A 17,503-nucleotide genomic window follows, 5' to 3' on the forward strand; every position below is an offset into this window, starting at 1 on the left:
CCTTCGCCCGGGTCCTAATATCGGAGCTGGCCGGGGCGGTGGATTCGTGATTCCGCAGCTGACTTGCCGTGTGCTGGTTCCTACTTTCAACTTGCTGAGAGACGAGCCGCCTTAACTTGTAAGATGTCCTTCTATAGAATCTTTTGCATGTCCCATTCTTGATTGGAAAGATCTCTCACAAGGCACTACTCATCTCAAATGCCTACCTCATCCTCCAGGACCCTCGCTATCCTGGACGCTGGATGAGCTGGCGTGCTGTTTCCTTGCCCAGTCGTAAACAAGCCTCGCGATCTGTGCACTGTTTGGAGTCAGTGGATCCAACTGATGAGATTGATAAGATCATGCTGCAGCTGGCTGCGCTAGTCCTATAATTGGCTAGCGCATATTGACACCGGGCCATTGGTTCCTTGGCCGAGTGGGCTCGTTCGGGTGCACTAGGGCCACATCATTGGGCCGTCTTATTGCCCCAGGCAAAATGCGACGGCAACGGTGAGCTGGAAAACAGCGCGGCTCGAATTGCCCAGGCATGTGTGCAATTTCTGCTTTCTTTTCCACCTGTCCAGATCATTTTCTCAGGGAGCCATACTCTCGCCGACTTCGGGCAGTCGCTACTCTTTGCCCCGCTTCGTTCCTTTGAACTTGGATCCTCGACTTGGTTGCGGCTTCGGCTGCCACTGGAATTTGGCCTGGACGAAGATACCAGGATCACCTTGGGCTAAATGTTTCGCCGCCGCATTATCATTATCACGACCTCGCCCTGTTGAGATGGATAATGGCTATAGATTATGCCGTCACTTCCCATATACCTAATACATACTCAATTTTTTTTTATCTGCGCATCTTTCGGCACCAAAGTTTTCGAGACAAGAGAGCTTCACCTTCGGCGCATGGTGGCTTCATGCAGCCTTAGTTGTCAGTGTTGGCCTCCTACCTAGTGATCCGTCCGAGATCACATAGTTGAATAAAGAATCACAGTAACCGTTGTGCCTAGACTCAATTGTTTGTACGCTACATTCATGTGCGAGCTTGGCCTTAAATCCCCATTCGTCAATTCAAATGCCACGAATATGCTGGGATTGCAGCACATGCCACCCACAAATTCCCTTTCCCCTACTGAGAGCTAGAAAGCTACCCCACACCACCCATCAGACGCGACAGCGCGGAAGGCTGCCATCCTCTCGGCGTCTCTGTGGTGCTGTGCAAAGCACAAAGCCAAACTAAAGGCAGACACATGATTCTTGAGCACAATCGCATTGCATTTTGTTTGCATCCCGGTGCTCGCTATTCATCCCCCAGAAAGCTTCGCCCCGCATTCGCCTACCATGAGCACCGGGGTCGGGCTGGGGCTCCATCTGCCGAAGTCGCCAGCACCGCGCCCGACATCGTCCTACTCGGGCTTCCAGCTCCCGTCCTCGAGCTCGTCCGTGGACTCGGACGACAATGACGACGACGACTCCGCCCTCCCGTTCCCGACCGCGCTAGCCCGCAAGGACTTCCTAGCCCCTGACTTTGACCCCGCCGCCTATCTGTCCTCGCTTTTCCCCTCGGACGCCGACACGACCTCGGCCCACCGCCACCAGACCCTCGAGGATCTGCGCTCGGATCTCCGAGACCGCAGCGCCGCAATCTCGGCCGAGCTCCTGGAGCTGGTCAACTCCAACTACACGTCCTTCCTCGGCCTTGGCGACGAGCTCAAGGGCGGCGAGGACAAGGTCGAGGACGTCCGCGTCGCGCTGCTCGGGTTCCGCCGAGCCGTCGAAGACATCAAGGAGCAGGTCCGTCGCCGCCGCGTTGACGTCTCGGACGCCTGCGCCGAGCTTGGGGAGGTCAGGGCCAGCATTGAGAGAGGGCGGCGCATGCTCGAGCTTGACGAGAGGGTCGCTGCGCTCGAGGCCCGCCTGGCGGTCGACAGCTTGCCCAAGAACGCTGCGGACAACATATTCAATGTCGATGACAGCGACGAGGACGATGAGGCCGAAGGAGGCTTCGGCGATTCTGCCAACGCGGAGCGGACGTTTGTCGGCAGCAGTCCCGCCAAACTCATTTCACTAGCGACGGAATATCGTGTGATTGAACAGCTCGTCGGTTCGATTGGGATCGAAATGCCATTCGTCATTAAGATGGGCGACAGGATTACCAAGTGCCGGAATACCTTGTTGCTCGATCTGAATACAGCAACAAAGGAAGTGAAGAATGCGGGAGCTCGCGGTCAGTCAAGGATGCTAAAGTATCTTGCTATATATCGACTTCTCGAGGCCGAAGAGGACGCCATTGCCGTATTCAAGAAGAAGTGAAAGTGGAAAGGCTCTAGAGGGCAGATCACGGAAGAATTTCCATTCACGAAAGAAGATGTCTTGGTATACCCCCAACAAAAGTTCACATGAAGCCATCAAAATAGTAGCGCCAATCCCGGCATTGCCCCTCTACTCCATGAGAGCGTATTGTACATAATCTAAGGACATCCGACGCTACATCGGTGTTGATAGTGCCGTGGTCGTCACGGTAGGGTCTGAGGGGTTGAACCCGCCGCTCAAACTGAATCCGGGGCTGTGTGACGCGCTGAGAACGATCTCATCGATGCCCTTGTCCGTCTGGTCCTCGAGAGCACTCATATCCTTCTTCAGCTGAGCGATAAAGACCTTGACGTTGTCGGCCAGCATCTCGGGCGTGAACGAGAGCTTGCCAATGGGCATTCTCACAACACCTTCCTTCTCCCTGTAGTCTGATGCCCCAATCATCTCGCGCATCATGCTCTTGACGTCCTTGGCGACCGTACCGGTCTTGGCACTCGGCATCATTCCTTTGGGACCGAGGATGCGCCCCAGATTGGCGGCCGTCAGAGCCGGCAGCGAGTCGACGTGGCAGACAAGCTTATTGAAATCCATGGATCCGTCACGCACCGCCTCAAATATTGTCTCCTCGCCCACGGCGGCAGCGCCGGCCATTCGCGCCTCGGCCGACGCGCGGCTTCCTGGCTTGCAGATGACCGCGATCTTGATATTTGTCGCGAGAGTGTGGGGTAGACGAATGCGGTTTCGGATGATGGCAGTGCGCTTGAGGGACGTGAGCTTGACCGCGAGGTCATATGCCACATTGTCCGCCGGCTTGCCAACCTCAAAGGCGCGGATATATCTGGAAAGGGGTGGAGGAAGCGGCCCAACCGTCAGCTATGAGTTGTCAGGTGGAGAGGATGGATTGCAAATGAAGTGACGCAAATAACCTCATAGCGTCGCATAGCGAGAAAGTTATCAGTGAGTCTTTCCTCCATACTCTGAACGTCTTGTGCTGCCTCTTCTTCTTTTCTGGCTTCTTCGACGGCGACGCAAACCGAACTTGGGTAGCCGTGGGGGCTAGAAATCGGGGAACCGTCGTGGCCGCTGGCCGTATTGTTGTTGTAAGGCTTAGCCTTGCCAACGAGGCAAGGCATTGGCCTGTTGAAGTCATTGCCGAGCTTGGGGGTGCGTGCCGATATCACTCCCAGTCCCGCAATCAAGCCTCCCGCGACAACCTCCTCAGGCGCATTGTTGAAAAAAGTGAGCTTGTTACTTGCTGAGGTAATTAGCACCGTGTCCGCTGGATCAGCTTTCATGTTATCTTATCGTGTCTTTGGGAGCCCCGCCTGCCGGCCCCACTGTCTCCGTCATTCTAGCACCCCGCGTCGTCTGAGTCAACCCCACCATGGGATTGCGCACCATTTCCTTCTCGTTTGGCGTGGGCGCGTGCTAATTCATTTTTTTTTCCTGCTGGCCTGCCCATCGCGTCGTTTTGCTTTTGGGAAACACCGAGATACCCAAACTACGATTCTTGCACAATGAAGGCCGATGAGGTCGCAAGCATCGCTCCCGCCCTGTCGGGAGACTTTCGGTCCATCGAGCCGCACCTTGCCAGTCTCGACAAGCACCTGACATTGCGGTCCTACCTCGATGGCTACCAGCTTGGCGAGCTCGACTCCAAGATCTGGGTCGCAATTGCGAGCAACAGGGCAGCCGTGGCCTTTGTCAAGAAGGGCGGCCTTGCAAACCTGACCCGCTGGTACCTCTACCTTGAGCAGAACCACCCCGAGATTCAAGGAGAGATCAAGAAAGCCGCTGCGGCGCAAAAGGCAAAGGTTGCCGCTGCTAGCAGGGCTGGCGGCAACTACAACCTCGCTCTTCAGGATGCCGACAAGGGGGTTGTGACCAGGTTCCTGCCTGAGCCGTCGTACGTATCCTTAGTACCTTAATCTTGAACCTTTTTTTTCTCTGTTCCTGTAACTTACACCCAAAAATCTAGTGGATATCTCCACATTGGGCATGCCAAAGCAGCTCTTCTCAGCGACTACTTCGCTCACCAGGCCTACAACGGCACTCTGCGACTTCGGCTCGACGATACTAACCCTTCAAAGGAGAAGGAGGAGTATCAGGATGCCATCATCCAAGATCTCGCCTTGATGGGAATCGAGGCCGACAAATTCTCCCACACGTCGGACTACTTCCAATACTTGTATGAGATGTGCCTGCGTCTCATCAAGGAGGGCCACGCATACGCCGATGACACAGACCAGGAGACGATGAGAGAGGAGCGTGGCAAGGGCATCGCCTCGAAGCACCGTGAGATGGCAATCGAGGAGACGCTGCGCATCTTCGAGGAGATGAAAAAGGGCTCCGACGAGGGAAAGCGGTTCTGCATCCGCGCGAAGCTGTCGGTCGACAACCCGAACAAGGCGATGCGCGACCCCGTCATCTACCGATGCAACGACGAGCCACACCACAGGACAAAAACCACATGGAAGATGTACCCCATGTACGACTTTGCCTGCCCCGTTGTTGACAGCTTTGAGGGCGTGACCCATGCTTTGAGGTCCACCGAGTACACGGACAGGAACCCGCAGTACCAGTGGTTTCTCGACACGCTGAAGCTTCGCCAAGTTCACATGTGGGACTTTGCGCGTATGAACTTCATTCGGACGTTCCTCTCCAAACGCAAGCTGGCAAAGCTGGTTGATACTGGCCGTGTCTGGGGCTGGGATGACCCTCGTATGCCGACCGTGCGAGGTGTGCGTCGGCGTGGCATGACAGTTGCTGCCCTCCGTGACTTCATTATTAAGCAGGGCCCGAGCCGGAATGTGACAAGCATGGACTGGACTTCATTCTGGGCCGCCAACAAGAAGGAGATCGACCCCATTGCACCGCGCCACACGGCCTTGACTCAGAAGAGTGTCGTGAAGGTCACTATCACTGGCGCCGAGGCCCCTGCCTCGCCACAGACGGTCGACAAGCCGAAGCATCCCAAGAACAAGGAGGTTGGACTGAAGCCAGTCACCTTCTCTTCTGAGATCCTGCTAGAGCAGGAGGATGTTGCCCTGATGAAGGTTGGCGAGGAGATTACGCTGATGGCATGGGGTAATGCCATTGTGCGTGAAATCAAGGAGGGAGCCCCTATCCCCAGCATCACTGTCGAGCTCAACCTTGCCGGCGATGTCAAGACCACCGAGAAGAAAGTCACATGGCTCTCTAGTAAAGGACAGGACCTTGTTCCTGCAGAGCTCTGGGACTTCGACTACCTCATCACCAAGGACAAGCTTGAGGAGGAGGACGATCTCGAGAAGTATCTCACGCCCGTCACAGAGTCAATGGAGCCCGCCTGGTGTGGAGCAGATGCCGCCTCGCTCAAGAAAGACGATATTGTTCAGCTTGAGCGGAGAGGATATTACAGGGTGGATAAGGGGCTCAATGACTGGGCAAATGGGGAGGAAGGCGAGAAGGGCAAGAGGATCGTGTTATTTTGCATCCCCACCGGCAAGTCCAAATAGACTCTGGCGGCCCGAACCAGAGGTCTTGCCGCGACAGAGATACATGAGCTCCTTGACCATATGCCCGCTGCGTTTGAGGGCCATTGATCGTTATAGGGCAACATGACGGCGAGATGCATGTTGTCTAGGGGTTGCCTATCAAGCTAGGAGAAAAGAAAGTTGATCCCTTCTGCTCAATGGCCCGCCTAACTGGGGGCCATGCGGGCTGCCTTCCCATAAATAGTATATTTCCACTTCTTCGGTGATCTGTTCCTGCATCGCCCCAAAGGCGCGAGACTCTTGGCTCGAAGATGTCCAATCGTCACTGATCGATAGGTCAATACCTGCCCAAATGAAGCTCAGCCCCGCCCCCAACAAGCTCACCTCAGACGGCTGGGGTTGGAACATACACACGTCTTGGCTGAGATGCTAATTTTGGGCTCGACATTGCCGTGGCTGGGCAGTATCTATAAACCATGAGGCCCGTCTCTCAATAGACCGATTCTGTGCGAGGATTGATTTTTGCCTTCCGGCATTTTCTAATCGACAGAACATCCATACTCGTGGATAAAAAGACATGAAGTGTCGTCTGATCCCAAGCTCTTCTGCCCGAACACCCGCAAACCTCGCCAAAACCCCGCGCACTCTCGCCCCCTTTTCATTGATTCATTTACCTTACCATTCCCTTTGGCTGGCACCCTCCGTCTTGCCGCCATGCCCCCTTCTCCCTCGGGGTCTCCTCCTCGTTCCGGTCGACACAGGGACAAGGCTAGACAAGCCATTCAAGGCCCTCGGTTGGTTGCGCCGCAGCCCGCGAACCAACCGCCCTCGGACAACCCGACTTGGGCAACCCGTACTCTGGTCTTGGCCGTAAGGACCTTGCAGCGGAGGCGATGCGCACTCAATCCGGAGATAAGGAATGTAGCCTAGGCCGCCCGCGGCCAGTGACGGCCTAGGCCCTTCATTTTTTTTCCCTTTCCGAGGCCTCTGCGAAATAAGCCCCAGGGGCCGGGGCAACACCAGCCTCGAGGCCGGGCACGGCTTAGCCTGGGTCCCTTCACAGGTCCGTTAATTATCCCCGTTTCGGAGCTGCTGCTCCAGCATCTGATGCCACCACACTCCCCGCGAACGCTTGGAGGCCTCAACAGTCGCGCAACCTACTGGGGAGGGTCGTCGCCCTGTTGCCTTACGATGCACATTGCTGCGAGGACAAAGCCCTTGAGGGATAAAGAGGGGCGGCTTCTGGTTTTCCACAACCGCTGATTGTTGGGTTTCACCAAAGGGACTCACTCACAAGCCACATCGCAATCTAATCCCGTTGAGCCTTTTTTCTACATGAGGTCCTGACTTTCTGCACGAAGGGGATTCACGAGCCAAGCCTGCGCTTTTGCGTCCCCACACCCCTATAGTCCCCACGACACAGCTTATGAACGGCTCGTCGCCAACATTTCGCCCGGCCATGCTTACTGGGCCCCTTCCATCGTTTCCAAAGAGAGCACGCTGTCCCTCTGGTTACATTCTTGGCCGTCTGGCGCCTTAACGCGTGGCCTCAGAGCCAGGGTTCCAGGCACGCGAAGGGAAATGATCGACAAGGGGATGGAGGGGATTGCTGAACAGACTGAGAGCGGGACGGGCCCTCGAATGGCGGACTGCACTGGGTTTGCGGTCGCATGAGGCTTCCAGAAACCTTTGACAACGGCATCTTAAAGGTCCCTGCCGGCACGCCTCAAATGCGCCTGGGGAGGTCGAGTGAAGACGCTGAGAATCGTCATGCCTCCCCCGTTCGAAGCACTATAACTCAAAGGACAAAAAAGGCAAGCTTGACGCGTCAGAGTCCGGCAATATGTCGTACCCGCAAGCTCAGATAATGGGTTACGCTACGCAACTGGATGGCACTGGCGACTACCGCTTTCAGACGAATCCGTCGATGCCTGGGAAAACTGTCTGCCCGTGAGTATGCACCAACGGGTGTTGAGAGACAGGCTGCGGTGGATGAACCCTGGCTAACCGTGCGTTCCAACCGCTAGTTACGAGGAGCATGTGGTCACGGACCCCAACGTCTCGCGTATCGTGTTGATGATTATGCGGGACTTTGTGAGCCGGAGAGCCCTCTACGACCGCGCAGAAGATGAGCGGGCCATGTTTTGCTGTCCCATCATGAGGTGCTATGAGGAATTCGACCAGCCAATGGGGCTGATCGGCCACCTCCTTGAATGCAAGCAGCTCAAGTTCGGCGAGTTCAACTGCCTGCGATGCAAGAATGCCCACAGATACCCCATCACAGAACGGGAGTGGCTTGAATGGGAGGGCTGGCAGGCCAAGGCGCCGGCCGTCGGCATCAAAAAGAAATTTTCGGAACTCTCCGGCTCGATCTTTCGGGTCATCCGCAGCCAAAGGCGGAACAGCGCTCCGTCATCTCGTGGCGGATCTCCAAGCGTGGCCGCGAAGAGCCCAGGTCCACCCGACTGGATCTGGTCCGGAACCGGACACCTTACCGTGCAAGACAAGCTGAGCCTGCACCGGTTGCCAGATCAGGAAAAGACGGAGTATATTGCCGATGCCCCCTACGAGCTCCAAGCCACATCTAGCACGAGTGTGGAGTTGCCGGACACGCCGCCGCCGCCGAGTTATCGCCAAAACTCCCCTGGCAGCTTCGCGAGCAGCCAGACCAGCAGCTCTCGGTCTGGGAGTTCGCCTCAAGTCATATTCGACGTCCCCGGCACTTCCTGGGACTCCTCAACGTCGAGTTTTGGTAGTTCGCAAATCGCCGCTCCCGAAATACAGATTCTTGCCCAGCCAGGCTCAGTGAGATACTTTGACAATCTCACCCAGTCTCCAGGCGGCATGTCCGTGGACCAAGCTGGAGGGCAATCAGTCTGGGAGCCGACGCCCACCACATCCGGCTACACCGAGGAGACAGCTTCGGGAATCAACGCATTTGTGCCAACACCCGATTCTTCTAGAACAGCCGCGGAATACTTCCCGATATCCGACATCAACGTGTCTCCGGCAAGCAATACAATCAGTACCTGGAACCCTGACGACGGCTCCCTGTACTCTTGGCTCCAGGGTCAAATGCCGCCGCCGCCACCGCCACCACAGGGTCACCACTCTGGTCTCGTGGATATGTTGCCAAACATTCCCACTGCAAATGTTGGGGCCATTGCTCATTGCCTGCAAGCCCCCGACCAGATCCCGGTCCACGAGCAGCTCAACTGTGGGGGCAGATCCGGCAACTACACGTGCGAGTGGTGCCCCTGGCAGCCGATGGAGACCGGGAAGCCGGAGAACTTTGCGAACTACCTGCGCAAGCACAGGCAGACGCACTTGGGCCGCAGGTTCTACTGCCCGAACGCCGGCTGCGAACGCTCCTACTCGCGCCCCGACAACCTGAGCAAGCACATCAAAGAGTCCCACCCTAACAGCGTTGGTGCCTACGGATCTCCCTCCTCTCAAACCCGGAGTGGAAACAAGCGACGCTTCACGAGCAGCTCGGCGAGATAGGATCCGGGTTGGTACCCCGGACACGAGGCGCGTAGTGGAAGTGAAGGGACGCACCACTCCGGCCAGAGATGGTATGGTTCTAGGGATTCGAGAGGCCAGCAGCCAGGCTGAAAGGACATGATAATTTTCGTCACGGGGCAGCTAAGTCCAGGAAGTGCCTCCATGTTTTCTTGCGTCCGTCTGTTCCACGGTGATTTTATTCCGTTTCCTCGTACTCTTTATGATAATGATACTTCATAAATGTCAACGGTCAATGTTATCATGTACAAAGCCCCTTCTATTTGCACTATATCTAGCTGTCGGTCATGTTGTGAGGCCTCCAGCAATAGTGAGATGTTATAAACTCTTCGACAACCTGGTACCCGGCTAATCGCCAACAGCACTATGTATTCTCAGATCGCATGAGCAAGCACCGCGCGGTCGTATTTCCCTTCGTCTTGTGTCAGCCCTGTTTGACTCTGCTGTGGAGGATGTAGGCAAGGAAGGGCACGGGGAAGAAGGCGTCAAGGATGACGTTCACCCGAGTGCTGACGACCCGCCATATGCGGTTCCCACAGCGCACTTGAAAGAATACGACACACATGAAACAAGGGCCGCTAGGGAAGTCAAGAAGGGAACGAATGGGGATGGGGAAAAATCGGAATTCCCTTTCGAGTCTCGTATAGCACACAGAGTCTCGTATAGCACACATATCAGTCTGCACACGACCTTGATACGAAGTGATGAAACATGGCCAGGAGGGGAACCAAGGGGAAAGAAGGGAATTTGCCAGTACCATTCTGACGATATCAAGGATTAAAGTGGTTCGCCAGTTCACTGTGCGTCACGGGGGTCTCGCGGCCCGCAAGGCGTGCGGCTCATTGGACCTCTCCCTCGGCATGCGCAGAGCACTTCCCCGGGTCAGTACTTTGATTAGGCACATACAAGGCACAAAGGTTGGCGCAGCGGAGCCGCCGCTCCATTCATGAACTGCCGGTGATGTTTCGTTTCGGGACCGATATTACCCTGAAGAGTAGGTTTGGTAACCTTTCATGTTTAGGGGGACTCGGGCCTCGGGGCCGGGTTTCCTAGTGGGTAAGGTTATCGAGGCTGAGCCTCCACGATGTATGTTGCCCCGCGATTTACAATGTCTGCTCCCGTCGCACGAGCGGGGCTAGCCAGCCGCGCTGACCGTTTATTTTTATCGCCGTCAAGGTCCGGAGCCCGCCGGGTTTGTCTGCTCACCCTTCCGCCTATCAATCACACCACCCCAATTGTCTTGCCCTCATAGACAAATATTTTGTCGCGGCCGGAATGACCGTAGAGGATGCAATTTACGTCAGCCACGGGCGTGACCCTCCATAAAATCAGCCATTCGGTTCAAGATCGACACCAGCCAGCGCGGAAGGTGGCCGTGGCCTCTATTACGCGTATTACTCCTGCGGCACGAGTCTGGCATTGCCATTTCAATACGCCTCTCGCCTGCCTTTCGCTGAGACCAAACCGACTGGCCCCGTCAGCCCGGACTTTCCTTTTCGGACTTTTAACATCACCCGATGTTGTATCTGGGTCTGGTCAGGCTATGAACGCGCCGATGGATAGAAATAACCCTATGCAGAACAGGACGGCATCGCATCACGTTTGGGTAGTACACATGCCCTTTGAAGACCCGAGCCCTCGGAGGCCAAGTGGTGATTAACTAGGTGCCTTGGAAGGTACCTATGTATCTAGGGACTAGGACAGTCTGCATATGTCCCTTGAAGACATCTAGATAGGGCCATGACCCTCAGCAAAGGGCAATTCCCCATTTCTTGTCCAACAGGGCGGCCTCCCCCCCATGAGAGGGGAAGTCGTTGCCTCTTCTCGGGCACACGCACACATCTGCACATGAAAGACCGCTCGTGACTCTCATTACTCGACGTATATATGTAGGACAGTTTCTCCTGTACCTGCCCACACTGCTAGCTCAGTTCTGCACGGCCGTTTCAACTCAGATCTCTTGCATCGCCGAAACAAACGCCTAATACTTCTTCCTGCCCGGTTGCCAACATCAGCCTGCCCATAATTTGACCTTCTGAGCCGCAAACATGGACACCCGCCAGTGAGTCTGCTTGACTCTCGCTCTGCCTATCGTGGAGAGTTGGAAGCTGATTCCTCATCAGAGCATCCAGCCAGTCAGGAAGTTTTCAACGGCTCGATGCGAGCGCGCTTTCTAGACTTCCTTCCACATCCAACGTTATAAACTACACCCGCAAAGATCAGAACTTCGAAAAAGTCCCTCTTGGGATAGCTACCAGGGGCCAACCTACGCAGGGTGTCCCGGCACATGACACTCGACACTACTACCCAGCCCAGATTTCAACAAAAGACTTGACGGATAACATATCCAAGATCTAGATCATCTCAGGCCCCTCGAGAACTATAGATATAAGAGGTGATGCCGAGCGGTCTCCAGAGCATGTTATTCGTAATTCCGCGGCGAGTTGGGGTTGCACGTATGAGGTTGTATTGTATGTACTGGGGAGATTTATATTCTTGGTGAGGGCCCGGGAGGGTTCCCGGCTCTAGGGCCTTTGTGTTGGGCGTTTTCTATCCCTGCGAGATACCCTAGCTGTTTTTCTAGCTGCCGATTCGCACTCAACGAGCTTGCTACCGTCTTTTCAGAAAGTTTCCTGTGGCAAGGTCGGTGTTATGCACTTTCCATACCTCTACATCTACTAGGAACGTAGATAATCTTGAATGTTTTACGCACAAGTCCACAGCCAGCTGTAATAATCGGCTATCGGAAGCTTGCAGGCAATTTATTTACGCCCTGGAAGCTGATTGTGATATTTCGGCGCGAAATGGCTAATGAGTTGATCCATTCGATGCAAACAAGGCTAAAAGGTAATCAGTCAATGGCGGGCCAAGTACACGTGAATTCACTGTTTGGTTTAGGTCAGCACACAAGGAAAGGTTTTCTACGATGCTGGCTGAAACGCCTAAGCACCCACCTGGATCAATATCTCAGTCTCCTCTACGCCGAAGTGCTGGTGGAGTGGCGGTGCAGTTAGAATAGGCGGTATTAGTCTGTGCTAATCGAGATGCTCAACTAGAGTTTGACGTATGGCGACAAGATGCCGCGCTGTTGGAGGATCGCGGGCCGACCAGCCAGGACATTCGCGGCTCGGTCAGCGGCAAATCCATGATGCCATGTTTTGACCACAGTATTCCGCACAAGGTCGAACCAGGCAGAAACGAGCTTGGGATCTTCGCATTTGGCCCTCTGGTAGTCGTACTTTCGAATCCAGCGCGTACCGACGAACCTCGCGACCTAGTTGGTCCCGACGGTGCCCGTGTCGCGTTCGGCGAGCAGTCGATTGGCCATATCTTCAACACCAGAAGGCCGAGGAGGGAATGCGCGAGAATCCAGCTCGAGTATGTACTTGACAAGCGCCTCCTCTTCAGATTCTATCAACTTCCGAGAATTAGACATACTGTCGGATCGAACAATCCGGCCGTGGCGTCGGTCGTTTAATGTAGAGTAGGGAATATTGTAAAGCTTCGCTGCAGCACGCATGCTAATTTTCGGATCATTTTCGATTGCCGGCAAGGCAAGGATCACTCTGGATTCTTTGGATTGCGAATCCATTGCGCAGGTGTTGAGATGTTTGGGTAGAGGGTTGACGGGTCGCGTTGCGACCAAATTGATCGACTGGGTGGTCTGACCGACTCGGTGGTGAACTACGTTAACTCTTGTCCCTAAGTGTGGGGTATCGTCAGCCATCCTAAGGCCCTTCTTTTGTTCTGACCTCTAATGGCATACGTGCTAGTCGTAACACGCATCTAGTTCTACCGCACTGCAACACACTCTGCAATCACGCATGTGTGCGAGATCGACCCTGTGCGCACCCGCAGCAACCCCGGGGACGAGCTGCGAAAAACTGTCGAGCTGGCCGCGATAAGGGCCGACTATAACCCCAAGGCCGTGCCTAGGAGCCTCTTCTACCTGCCGCAGCGCATGGCCCGGCGGGTGGTGTGGCACAGGCAGAAGAGGGCGCTTCCGGCGGAGGATGGAGATAAAAGAGTGGCTGGCGATGCGGAAGGCGTGGAATCCATGATGTGCGAATAGCAATATCCCCTCAAAGGCAGCAGTGATATCAACACGGCGACCAACCGACGGACAAGGCATTCTGGCGCTGGCCAGTGGCTGTGAGGTGGAGCAGCTTTTACGCCCTTGGGGCAGATTGGTTGGGAGTACACATGTTCTTTGCAGACATCGATGCAACCTTGTTGTTGGTTGGCCTACTAACATGGCCTCTGGTACCAGGCAGCCGTCATCATGTGGATTAGTGATGGTGGTGTTCAAACCGGCCGCGGGAGGCCTTCCTGGGCTCCGCGAGGTCGATAGAGGCCTCATCTAAGCCGCGCCACAAGAATTCGAAATAATAGCCCAACCTAGCGGTTGACAAATGTATATTTAAACCGCCCTCTTTTCCCCCTGCCTTGTCAGACATGCCCAACTCCAAGCAGCCTCAACCGTTCCTCGAAGCACCTATCAGTTACCTAGCATTTAAAAGTTCTATTTCACAATGGTGTCGGACCTTAGCAAACAACTGCAATCCATGGCGATATCCAATATTGTACCGCCCGAGCACCTGCTATTCGACCCGTCGCCGGAGCAGCATGACATCCGTCAGGGGCTAGAAGACGTTCCGCCCTATCTGTTCCACGTCCATCACGACAGAAGCGTCTGCAAAGTCGACCATGACTGGGCCAAGTCCATGGATGCATGCGCCACGGCTGCGCAGTCGCAAGCAAGTGCGCAGCAAGACCTCCTCTGCCGTGACAACAGAGAGGTGGAAGGCATCCTCAACAAGCACCTGAGATGGCGGGAAACGACGCCAGGGAGCGCAAACCTTGTGTCCTGGACGAGCTCGCTGCTATATGCGCTCCGGTATATATGCCAGCTCCACTACCGAGGCTCGAGGGATTCAAAATCGGTTACATTCCTGCCGATGCCGCTCGAGAACATACACCTTTGCGTCGTCCGCACCAAGGACTTCGAAAAGGGGGTTTTTATCAGGGACTCGTATCTGATCAAGCACTACAAAGAATACTCCCCACTCGATTGCGGCGATGATCTCGCGTACTTTGACAAACTGCGGCACCAAGTCCGAGACAACTACTACTTTGGCGAGTTCCTGTCGCAGGGTGCGCTCAAGATCACGGACAGGTGCGAGACGGTGTGCGCGATGCAGCTCAAGGACGCCGGCCTGTTCGATTGTATCCTGCCGTCCATGGATTCAGTCCACCAAGACACCGACCGCATCATGCCCCCCATGTGCCCTACCAATACGAAGAAGCATTGGGCCAAGTGGGTGTTAGACGATCGGAAGCGATGGGACCAGCATCCAGCTAGTGAGGATCTCTCCGAGGACAAGCAGCGGGTCGTGGCTAGGATTGCAGCACTGTTCGGCCAGTTCTCTGCCCCGATGGCTGCTGCCATCCTTTGCCTGAGGCCAAGGAACATCAATGACGAGAGGCTGGCCAGGATCGTGAAGAGCGCGGGCAGCTTCCCAACAGACATGTTCACCCGGTGCTCCACCTCCAACTCGCGCGGTATCCCCGTCGACAACCTAATGCCCGAGCTCCTGCAGTTCGAGGCCTTAATGTTGGAAATCGCGCGCGGGGTGAATAATGAGTAGCTTCTTGGCAGGATCGGTCAAATTCTGCAGGTTCTTCAGCGACAGGGGTCGTAACCTCGCCTTCTCGCGACGGTTTTGTCGTTTGGCGACAAACATGAATAACATCAGATTCGTCGGTGGGGACCTCGACCAGAAACGGAGGATGCTGGCGGCTTTTTTGCCTGGGCCAGCTGGCGGTTCTACAAGCTGTCTGAGCTGAAGGCTGTCGCGGAGGCTTGACGCTGGGAGGTATATGACAACAGGCTGGCAATTTAACAGCTGAGTCTCGAGGGGGCTACAGTTTGTCTGCTATTAGGCCTCTAGGAATAACACGCAATAGATAGAGATAACTATTGGGAGATAATAGTATGGTATTTTTATAACTACTATCAGGGCGAACAGGCACACGCAGACCGTGCTAGCACATGACCGCAAAGAAAACCGCGGTTCCGAGGCCGGCCTAACCTCGATGTTTTAGCTTCACAGGCTCCCCATCAACTCCTTTCTGAGGCCGTCTCCCAGAAAGCGGACCTGCAAAGCATCGTCACAGGCGTCGCGTACTTGATCGGGCATCTTGCCCCAAAACGGGATCAGTCCACCGCACCATAAAACCACGCAAGCTCCACACAAGTTCGGAAGCCCGAGCATTGCATAAAAAAAAACTGCCTGCCGGCGCCGGCAATGGGACGTTCCAACATGTGGGACGCGCACGGCACAATGGCGCCCTGGTCCACCCGACCGCTCCTTAACAAAAGGGCTGGCGGGATCGTGATTTGGGGCGGAGAAACCGTACGAGTTTGTCGTCTCTTTTTTCTCGTTCTGCTTTGTGTTACCTTTGCGGCGTTGCAATCGAACTGTAAGCTGTTGAGAATTTTAATCATGTCGCCGATGCGTGCGGTGGCGCGTTGGGATTCGAAAACATCGTAAAAGCCAGGACAAAAAAGAATTATCGCGACATCCAGCGGAAACCGATGAATGGTAGACTAAAAAAATGCAATAATGTCCGACCCGTCCCAGCCTACCCGTCCGTCGGTGGATGAGGGGAACCCGCACTGTCGCATCCGCCTGTAAAGGTCGTACACGTCGCTGCCTTTGGTAGTCGCGTGGTCGTACGAGCCGAGGCGGACGTACAGCCGCGAGTTAGGCGCGATGTGCAAGCCGGGCTTAACCAGCGAGGGGATTTTGGCGCGGCCGAAGAGGTTGTTCTCCAGCATCAAAACCTTGAGCAGCAGCACGTCAGCATGTCTCTATCACGCCTCGCCGCCATTCATGTTCAATAGTTTGATGGATGCCGGGAGCTGTCCATCCTCGGCCCTAACGACTCGGCCGCCGGTTTCCACGTATGCTAGGTAGGCCTGTATGGCGGCGACGACCCGTCATCGAGGGGCTCGCTTTAGCGGCGCGACGGCGGTCTCGATATCGAAAGGCGCCAGTCGGCAACGCTGGCGGCGATCGGTCCTATATCATCCTCGCCTGCTAGAAGTCGCCGGCAGCGTTAGCAAATATGGGCGTCGGCCGTTCGCGGCGTAGGCGTGGAGCGCGGCTGGTAACCACCGAGTTGAACGGCAGTCACCCTCCCCTCCGCCGTTAAGATCCCTCCTTCCACCACTCGAAAAAAAAACATCTCTTTTGCATTTATATCGACGCGGTTGACCGGCGGTGAAAGCAAATGCGATGGCGCCTTTACTAGCCAATATTTCGGTTACAACCACGACGCCGGTGCGGGACTTTCGGGCCGGCCGAGCAGAAGAGGCGCCACCTTTGCGCATTAAGGATGGGCTAATAACCCACAGCGGCAGGAGTGGCTGTACATGGACGACGAGTAGGTTTCTTTTTAACGCGTGTTGCGTTTGTTACAAAAAAAAAAAAAAAAAAGCAATACGAGCTGACATGGACAAAAAAAACAGGCTTGACGAGCAGAAAGGCGCCGGCCCGGCCAAGGACGGCTTCCCCGTCACCTATATCTGGGACATCCGCGGCCTCAAGAAGCCGAGGCAGACGGGGCTCTGGAAGGGCACGGTCCGCGCCATCGACCACAACCAGTAGATCAACCCGCACGACGGGCTGCTGTACCAGTCAAACTACGGCGCGGGGCTGCGCGTTTACAACGTTTCGTCCGTGCCCTCGGACCCGATGGGCGGCTCCGTCGGCGAAGTTGCTTACTTTGACGTGCACCCCCGAGGACGACGCCGAGCCGGGGGCGGGAACGTTTCGTTTGCGGGCTTGTGGTCGTCCTACGCCCAGTTTAGGTCGGGGTTCGTTTGGGTCAACACGTTTGAGCGAGGCGGGTTCCTGGTAAGGCCGACCGGGGAGGCGTACGTGCCGTTCAAGCCCCCCACGCGGCCGCGGCCGCGGTGGGGGCTGTAGTGTGTGTGTGTGCCGACATAACCGACACACCTGGTTAACGTGTTTTGTAGCGAGGCCGCCCTCCAGACTTGGCACCTTGTTCTCTGTGGTGAAAATTCATAATCGATTGCAAGTCCCAACTCCGCTGTTCCGCTATGCTGCGCTACGGCTCAAAATACAAGATGTTTCCACAAGATCCTGCTCGGGCATCTTGGCTGATTTCCCCTCGCAGCTCGGG

The 17,503-nt window shown here is 55.5% G+C and overlaps 7 protein-coding genes across 7 annotated transcripts; 6 read left to right on the plus strand and 1 right to left on the minus strand.

The window, feature by feature from the left end:
- The first annotated feature begins 1,173 nt into the window (after nucleotides 1-1,173).
- Nucleotides 1,174-2,776, plus strand: GGTG_09862 (hypothetical protein). The gene has a single exon (XM_009227721.1). It carries the CDS (start codon nucleotides 1,323-1,325, stop codon nucleotides 2,292-2,294), a length of 972 nt encoding a protein of 323 aa, XP_009225985.1. The 5' UTR covers nucleotides 1,174-1,322; the 3' UTR covers nucleotides 2,295-2,776.
- On the minus strand, nucleotides 2,274-3,544 carry GGTG_09863 (50S ribosomal protein L1). Its single transcript, XM_009227722.1, has 2 exons — nucleotides 3,221-3,544; nucleotides 2,274-3,132 (listed from the first exon to the last, which is right to left on the minus strand). Exons 1-2 carry the CDS (start codon nucleotides 3,442-3,444, stop codon nucleotides 2,469-2,471), a joined length of 888 nt encoding a protein of 295 aa, XP_009225986.1. The 5' UTR covers nucleotides 3,445-3,544; the 3' UTR covers nucleotides 2,274-2,468.
- Nucleotides 3,545-3,688: 144 nt separating this feature from the next.
- GGTG_09864 (glutamyl-tRNA synthetase) lies at nucleotides 3,689-6,106 on the plus strand. The gene is made up of 2 exons (XM_009227723.1): nucleotides 3,689-4,200; nucleotides 4,273-6,106. Exons 1-2 carry the CDS (start codon nucleotides 3,812-3,814, stop codon nucleotides 5,789-5,791), a joined length of 1,908 nt encoding a protein of 635 aa, XP_009225987.1. The 5' UTR covers nucleotides 3,689-3,811; the 3' UTR covers nucleotides 5,792-6,106.
- Nucleotides 6,038-9,634, plus strand: GGTG_09865 (hypothetical protein). Its single transcript, XM_009227724.1, has 2 exons — nucleotides 6,038-7,720; nucleotides 7,798-9,634. Exons 1-2 carry the CDS (start codon nucleotides 7,614-7,616, stop codon nucleotides 9,272-9,274), a joined length of 1,584 nt encoding a protein of 527 aa, XP_009225988.1. The 5' UTR covers nucleotides 6,038-7,613; the 3' UTR covers nucleotides 9,275-9,634.
- Nucleotides 9,635-12,150: 2,516 nt separating this feature from the next.
- Nucleotides 12,151-13,612, plus strand: GGTG_09866 (hypothetical protein; the record flags this gene model as incomplete). Its single annotated transcript, XM_009227725.1, has 3 exons — nucleotides 12,151-12,190; nucleotides 12,349-12,674; nucleotides 13,083-13,612. 3 exons carry the CDS (start codon nucleotides 12,151-12,153, stop codon nucleotides 13,362-13,364), a joined length of 648 nt encoding a protein of 215 aa, XP_009225989.1. The 3' UTR covers nucleotides 13,365-13,612.
- Nucleotides 13,604-15,305, plus strand: GGTG_09867 (hypothetical protein). Its single transcript, XM_009227726.1, has one exon. The coding sequence runs from the start codon at nucleotides 13,825-13,827 to the stop codon at nucleotides 14,938-14,940; it is 1,116 nt and encodes a 371-aa protein (XP_009225990.1). The 5' UTR covers nucleotides 13,604-13,824; the 3' UTR covers nucleotides 14,941-15,305.
- A 1,425-nt stretch (nucleotides 15,306-16,730) lies between these two features.
- GGTG_09868 (hypothetical protein) lies at nucleotides 16,731-17,286 on the plus strand (the record flags this gene model as incomplete). Its single annotated transcript, XM_009227727.1, has 3 exons — nucleotides 16,731-16,741; nucleotides 16,827-16,938; nucleotides 16,966-17,286. 3 exons carry the CDS (start codon nucleotides 16,731-16,733, stop codon nucleotides 17,284-17,286), a joined length of 444 nt encoding a protein of 147 aa, XP_009225991.1.
- Between the last annotated feature and the right edge of the window lie 217 nt (nucleotides 17,287-17,503).

This window comes from Gaeumannomyces tritici, assembly GCF_000145635.1.
Source record: "Gaeumannomyces tritici R3-111a-1 unplaced genomic scaffold supercont2.5, whole genome shotgun sequence".
Lineage (NCBI taxonomy): Eukaryota > Fungi > Ascomycota > Sordariomycetes > Magnaporthales > Magnaporthaceae > Gaeumannomyces > Gaeumannomyces tritici.